At 45.5% G+C, this 7109-nt stretch overlaps 1 protein-coding gene across 1 annotated transcript in view; it reads right to left on the bottom strand.

Annotated features, from left to right (window-relative positions):
• Positions 1-5660: 5660 nt before the first annotated feature.
• Positions 5661-7109, bottom strand: part of LOC138270054 (vomeronasal type-2 receptor 26-like) — a 73559-nt gene continuing 72110 nt past the window's right edge. Inside the window, exon 5 of the mRNA XM_069218841.1 lies at positions 5661-5871. Within this exon, the coding sequence (XP_069074942.1) occupies positions 5661-5871 (211 nt within the window). The remainder of the gene's footprint in view (positions 5872-7109) is intronic.

The raw sequence follows: 7109 nt of genomic DNA, 5'->3' as shown, positions 1-7109 counted from the left end.
AAAATCCTCCTTTTGTTGAAAATCCTTTATATTTGGCAACTCGTGACTTGCAAGAACTAGCCCTACAAGCATGTCATGATGATACTTTAGCTGGCTACAAATAAATTTTGAAGACTGCTGAATTAATTAAGAGGTATTTCTGGTGGCCTGCAATGATCGCTCAAATAAGACAATGCGTTCAAACCTGTGATAAATGCATTCGAGGAAAGACAACACGATTAACTACTGAAGGTGAGATTCAGCCTCTTCCCATAACACCATATCCCTGGCACACCATCACTATGGATTTGATTGTAGATTTACATCAAGTCAAGGTTTTGACACAATCCTAGTTTTTGAGGACACCTTTTCTAAAATGAGTCATTTCATCCCTCTGAAGAAGGTTCCTCGAGCCTCTCAGTTAGCACAGTTATTCTCACGGCACATAGCGAGAGCTCATGGCATTTAAGTGGTTGTAATCTCGGATTGAGGTCCTAATTTGTTTCCCAGTTCTGGAGGGCCTTTATGAAAAACAACTTGGAATAGACTCACGTTATTCTACCAGTTATCATCCGGAAACGGATGTACAGACAGAAAGAGTTAACCAGGAGATAGAGCAGTACCTATGCTTCTATCTCAATGATTTTTCCAAATTTCATTTGGACAGTAGAATTTGCGTACAACAATGCTATTCGTGCCCCCACTGGTTATTCTCCTTTCTATTTGAACTCTGGTAGGGACCTAAACATTATCTTAGGAAGGTCAGGAGGCTCAGTCCCAGCTGTGAATGAATTCAGCAAGAAAATTCAAAAGACCTACCAATCCACTAGAGAACACTTGACCAAGGCAAGATCTTGTCTCGTAGGCTCTCATTATTCTAATGAGACTACTGGATTTTGAGCAGCAAAATTACCTGCGGTGTAGGAGACTGAGTCTTAACCCACTACAGGTGACACTTGCAGCAGTGCCTCATCTCTACTCAAGAGCGGGGATGACTGGGCAGCCGAGAGCATGACACAATTGACTCCTCAAGGAAATCGTTGTGACTCAGGTCTCATCCTTTTTCTCTCAGTTACATTAGTCTCACATGCACAATGACTAACAGAGGCAGTATATGTTTCAATAAGGTCTTAATGAAGCGACTGCATCTTAGATAACAAAGAATATACTGCAATAACCAGGACGAATACAGCATGACAGAATTATAATTGTGACAAGGAGAGTGAAGCATAGAAATAACGCTACCATGTTGTCACTAGAGTCAATAGACTAATTCCTACCTAGGCTATAATAGAGCACAGCATGTTAAGCTCTAGTTCTGTCCTTCAGGTTCCCCTGGGAAGACATCATCCCCAATACCTGAGCAAAGCCCTGAAGTCTGCGTAAGCAGCTGGAGCGAAGCATTCAGCAATCAGCATACAGTCGTGGTTCTCTGGCTGGAATCTCTCTCTCACGTGTAAGGGGCAGGGAAGTGTTTATATAATAAAACAGCTGATGTTCTGGGAAAATGTATACCAGAGACAACACTTTTACCCCGTTCACCGGCAACCTATCTTACTGCAGCCTTGGAAGAAGCAAAGGGTGAGTAAGAATGTCTTGTTTGAAAACAGACTGCTGGTCTGGGCAAAAACAGCTAGATAGAAATAAATAAAACAAGACTGCAAAAGTGGCTATTGTTAAAATAATAAACAAAGCTGAATAAAATATATCTAGGTTAAAGTGCGCAGCAGCAGGCCCAGTATGTTAGAATAACGTTAACTAAATTGGCTACACAACACCCTCACCTTGTCGGCTGAAGGTGTTTCAAAGCTTAACTATGTATGCTAGCTACTAAAACTTGATGTAAGATATATGCGTAAAAAGTGTCAATGATGACAAGTTAAAAGGGCACATGAGCATATATAAAAGGACAATTTAAAATGTTAACATGTGGCATAAAAAGGGCCGAATTTCAAGAGTCAGAGTCATTTTGAAAGTTGCCAATTGAATCCGGGACAATGGAAGACAGGCAATCTTCCACTTCGGCAGGTGTTAAAGTTGGAAAGGCATCGCCGAGAAGGACCAAGATGCAGTCGTGTTCCAGTGCCTGAGCCTCAGCCAAGGCACCAGAGTTCCGTGATGTGCCCTGTAATGAGTTCATAGCCGCATCCTCCAGGAAGAGCAACTCATAAGCAGCTTCCTGTAGCAAACGCACCCTCAATGTGCATGTCCGGTAATGAACCCTCAGCGAGAACATCAACAGATCAGGCTCCAATGAAAGCAAGCGCTGCGTAGAAAGACAAACTTTCAGTGCATGTTTGAACGAGCACCAAAGGCACCCAAACACGGGCCACATACAATACAAAACCGGTCTGAATGACAAGGACCAGTCACACTCCAATTGCTCCAGGAGTGTTGCTCCAAAATACTGTATCATGCGTTCACGACATAGCTGCGCTCGTAGGAGCGCTTTTATTACTCCTTGTTGCGGCGGGATAGCCATTGCGCATGAAAAGTAGCAACAGCAAGATGCCAACTATTATAGCCAATGTTACTGGAAATCCCCTGAAAATACTGGAGAATATTGAGTGGATGGCTGATGGTATTAAACTGAATATGGAAGTGAAGGTGTGTACGAAACCAGAACCAACAGTCTTAAAGAAATTTGCAATTCCAGTAGTACTGGATGCATTAAATATTAGTCCCACGAGTTGTAGGAAAGTACCATCTTGCATGGCATGTTACCCCCATATTTCACTGTATATATGTTGTTTTAGTGTATGTGTCACTGGGACCCTGCCAGCCAGGGCCCCAGTGCTCATACGTGTGCCGTGTATGTGTTCCCTGTGTGATGACTAACTGTCTCACTGGGGCTCTGCTAACCAGAACCTCAGTGGTTATGCTCTCTCTGCTTTCCAAATTGTCACTAACAGGCTAGTGACCAATTTCACCAATTCACATTGGCATACTGGAACACCCTTATAATTCCCTAGTATATGGTACTGAGGTACCCAGGGTATTGGGGTTCCAGGAGATCCTTATGGGCTGCAGCATTTCTTTTGCCACCCATAGGGAGATCTGACTATTCTTACACAGGCCAGCCAGTGCAGCCTGAGTGAAATAATGTCCACGTTATTTCACAGCCATTTACCACTGCACTTAAGTAACTTATACGTCACCTATATGTCTAACCTTCACCTGGTGAAGGTTGGGTGCAAAGTTACTTAGTGTGTAGGCACCCTGGCACTAGCCAAGGTGACCCCACATCATTCAGGGCAAATTCCCCGGACTTTGTGAGTGCTGGGACAACATTTCACTTGTGCACTATACATACGTCACTACCTATGTATAGCGTCACAATGGTAACTCCGAACATAGCCATGTAACATGTCTAAGATCATGGAATTGTCACCCCAATGCCATTTTGGCATTGGGGGGACAATTCCATGATCCCCCGGGTCTCTAGCACAGAACCTGGGTACTGCCAAACTGCCTTTGCCGGGGTTTCACTGCTGCTGCTGCTGCTGCCAACCCCTCAGACAGGTTTCTGCCCCCCTGGGGTCCAGCCAGGCCTGGCCCAGGAAGGCAGAACAAAGGACTTCCTAAGAGAGAGGGTGTTACACCCTCTCCCTTTGGAAAAAGGAGTCAGGGCTGGGGAGGAGTAGCCTCCCCCAGCCTCTGGAAATGCTTTGATGGGCACAGATGGTGCCCATCTCTGTATAAGCCAGTCTACACCGGTTCAGGGATCCCCCAGCCCTGCTCTGGTGCGAAACTGGACAAAGGAAAGGTGAGTGACCACTCCCCTTACCTGCACCTCCCAGGGGAGGTGCCCAGAGCAATTCCAGTGTGTCCTAGACCTCTGCCATCTTGGAGTCAGAGGTGTGCTGGCACACTGGACTGCTCTGAGTGGCCAGGGCCAGCAGGTGACGTCAGAGACTCCTTCTGATAGGCTCTTACCTGTCTTACTAGCCTATCCTATTTCCTAGGTAGCCAAACCTCCTTTTCTGGCTATTTAGGGTCTCTGCTGTGGGGAATTCTTCAGATACCGAATGCAAGAGCTCATCAGAGTTCCTCTGCATCTTCCTCTTCACCTTCTGCCAAAGGATCGACCGCTGACTGCTCAGGACGCCTGCAAAACCGCAACAAAGTAGCAAAGACGACTACTGCAACCTTGTATCGCTTCATCCTGCTGGTTTTCTTGCCTGTTTCCTGGTGGTGCATGCTCTGGGGGTAGCCTGCCTCCTTCTTGCACCAGGAGCTCTGAAGAAATCTCCAGTGGGTCGATGGAATCTTCCCCCTGCAACCGCAGGCAACAAAAAACTGCATCACCAGTCCTCTGGGTCCCCTCTCAGCACGACGAGCATAGTCCCTGGAATGCAGCAACTCTGTCCAAGTGACTCCCACAGTCCAGTGACTCTTCAGTCCAAGTTTGGTTTAGGTAAGTCATTGCCTCCCCACGCTAGACTGCATTGCTGGGTACCGCGTGATTTACAGCTGCTCCGGCTCCTGTGCACTCTTCCAGGATTTCTTTCGTGCACAGCCAAGCCTGGGTTCCCGACACTCTAACCTGCAGTGCACAACCTTCTGAGTTGTCCTCCGGCGTCGTGGGACTCCCTTTTGTGTCTTCAGGTGGACTCCGGTTCACTCCTCTTCTAAGTGCCTGATTCGGTACTTCTGCGGTTTCTGCCTGCTTCTGTGAGGGTTCACTGACTTGCTGGACACCCCCTCTGTCTCCTCATCCAAGTGGCGACATCCTGGTCCCTCCTGGGCCACAGCAGCATCCAAAAACCCTAACTGCGACCCTTGCAGCTAGCACGGCTTGTTTGCGGTCTTTCAGTGTGGGAACACCTCTGCAAGCTTCTCACGACGTGGGACATCCATCCTCCAAAGGGGAAGTTCCTAGTCCTCTTCGTTCTTGCAAAACACCAAGCTTCTTCCATCCTGTGGCAGCTTCCTTGCTCCCTCAGCTGGCATTTCCTGGGCATCTGCCCACTCTCGACACTGTTGCGACTCTTGGACTAGGTCCCCTTCTCTTACAGGTACTCAGGTCCGGAAATCCACTGTTGTTGCTTTGCTGGTGTTGGTTTTCCTTGCAGAATCCCCCTATCACGACTTCTGTGCTCTCTGGGGGTTGTAGGTGCACTTTAAACCTACTTTACAGGGTCTTGGGGTGGGCTATTTTTCTAACCCTCACTGTTTTTCTACAGTCCCAGCGGCCCTCTACAAGCTCACATAGGTTTGGTGTCCATTCGTAGTTCGCATTACACTTTTGGAGTATATGGTTTGTGTTGCCCCTATACCTATGTGCTCCTATTGCAATCTATTGTAACTTTACACTGCTTGTATTACTTCCTTTTGCTATTACTGCATATTTTTGGTATTGTGTACATATATCTTGTGTATATTTGGTATCCTCATACTGAGGGTACTCACTGAGATACTTTTGGCATATTGTCACAAAAATAAAGTACCTTTATTTTTAGTATATCTGTGTATTGTGTTTTCTTATGATATTGTGCATATGACACCAGTGGTATAGTAGGAGCTTTGCATGTCTCCTAGTTCAGCCTAAGCTGCTCAGCTATAGCTACCTTATATCAACCTAAGCTGCTAGAAACACCTCTTCTACACTAATAAGGGATAACTGGACCTGGCACAAGGTGTAAGTACCGTTGGTACCCACTACAAGCCAGGCCAGCCTCCTACACGAGTTCACCAAAGTGTCTCAGAAAGCTGGTATTTAAAAGGGAGTCTATCTCTGCTGATGTCCTTGCCACCTGAAGTCCGTAGGTCTTGAGTGCGGATGTGAGAGCCACATGTTTTTGAAACAGTAAAGCTTTGATTCTACTCAACTTGTCAAAATTCACATTAGGAGCAGCAATATGGGGCCAGATACCAGCTGCCTCTTTCTGTCTAGAGGGAGGAAAAAGTATGTTTAAGCAGCATGTAACAATCTTAGAGACCAAAAGAACACCAACTATTCTGGCTCGCATCCCACAACAGTCTTCACTTTTGAGGAGAACATAGCTGCCGTTTGAAAGCACCTGGAACACAGGTCTAATCAAGGGGACTGTAACTCCCTTCAGATAACAAGCCAAGTTTGCAGCAGGCGCGTTACACACTCGTGCAGGGACAGCTGTTTACAAAACATCGAATGGCTGACAGAACTCTAGCATTCAATACCGCTAAGAAAGACCTCTTTCATGCCACTGAGACATTTGTACGAGAAGGGCAGGTCCCACATCTCATGGATTTAACTATCTCCCAGCCTTTCATTTCTGCCTAACGGAATGAATTTTAGTGTGGAAATAGGCAGATTAATGAATCCGTGTATTAACCATTCAGCAGATGGTATTTCAGCCACAGTAAGAGGTAAAGTTTCTAGCTTTTCGATGTTTAGCATGACATACGTCACTTCTTTCTTAGTCATTAGTTGTTGTTGCTGCATTAAATTAAATGTAGAAAATATGTCTCTTGTGCTAACGTGTTGCCGGGGAACGCAACCTGTCTTCAGTGTTTGAAGTGTACAACCCAACTGCATAATGGACCTTAATTGACTCTGTCCATGGTGTAAAGAAGACATATCAGTTTGTATTATGTCTATAGCAGAAGAGACAATGTTATTTAGGGTGTATATCCGGTCAGACAGGGAATTAATCCCATTATCTACAACAGCTAATGCCTTCTGTAAATTTTCCTGGCCTATATGCCTTAACCAGCAGCAGCTTCTTGTTGGTAAAGCTTCCAAATTTCATTATATACTTCATATAGGAAGCACTTTCTATGTTTTTTTCTAGGGCCTAACAGGAAGTCATGTAAGTCTGTGTTATTAGACAGGAGACTGAGGTGTTCTCTAACAGCATCTAGTGAGGAACTCTTCAACCATTGCTGGCATATATCCCCTACACTGTATGTTGTTACTATACTCGCATGTTCAGATGATATATAGCGAGGGTCCAGCCTACTAGTTCTAAAACCCCCTGTGGAGTTTATAAAACGTTTATGACAATGATTAGTATCTATTGGCCACAATAACCACCCGCCAGGGTGTGACATTGAAGCATTAAATGTACCATTCTGGACCCATTCATCGAGCTGATCTTCGGTTGCAATGATATACCTTTGCCATTTATGAACTTTTGCAGGGGTAG

Source organism: Pleurodeles waltl, chromosome 2_1, assembly GCF_031143425.1.
Source record: "Pleurodeles waltl isolate 20211129_DDA chromosome 2_1, aPleWal1.hap1.20221129, whole genome shotgun sequence".
Lineage (NCBI taxonomy): Eukaryota > Metazoa > Chordata > Amphibia > Caudata > Salamandridae > Pleurodeles > Pleurodeles waltl.
The sequence above is the reverse complement of the archived record's forward strand: the minus strand, read 5'-3'. Positions and strand labels throughout refer to the sequence as shown.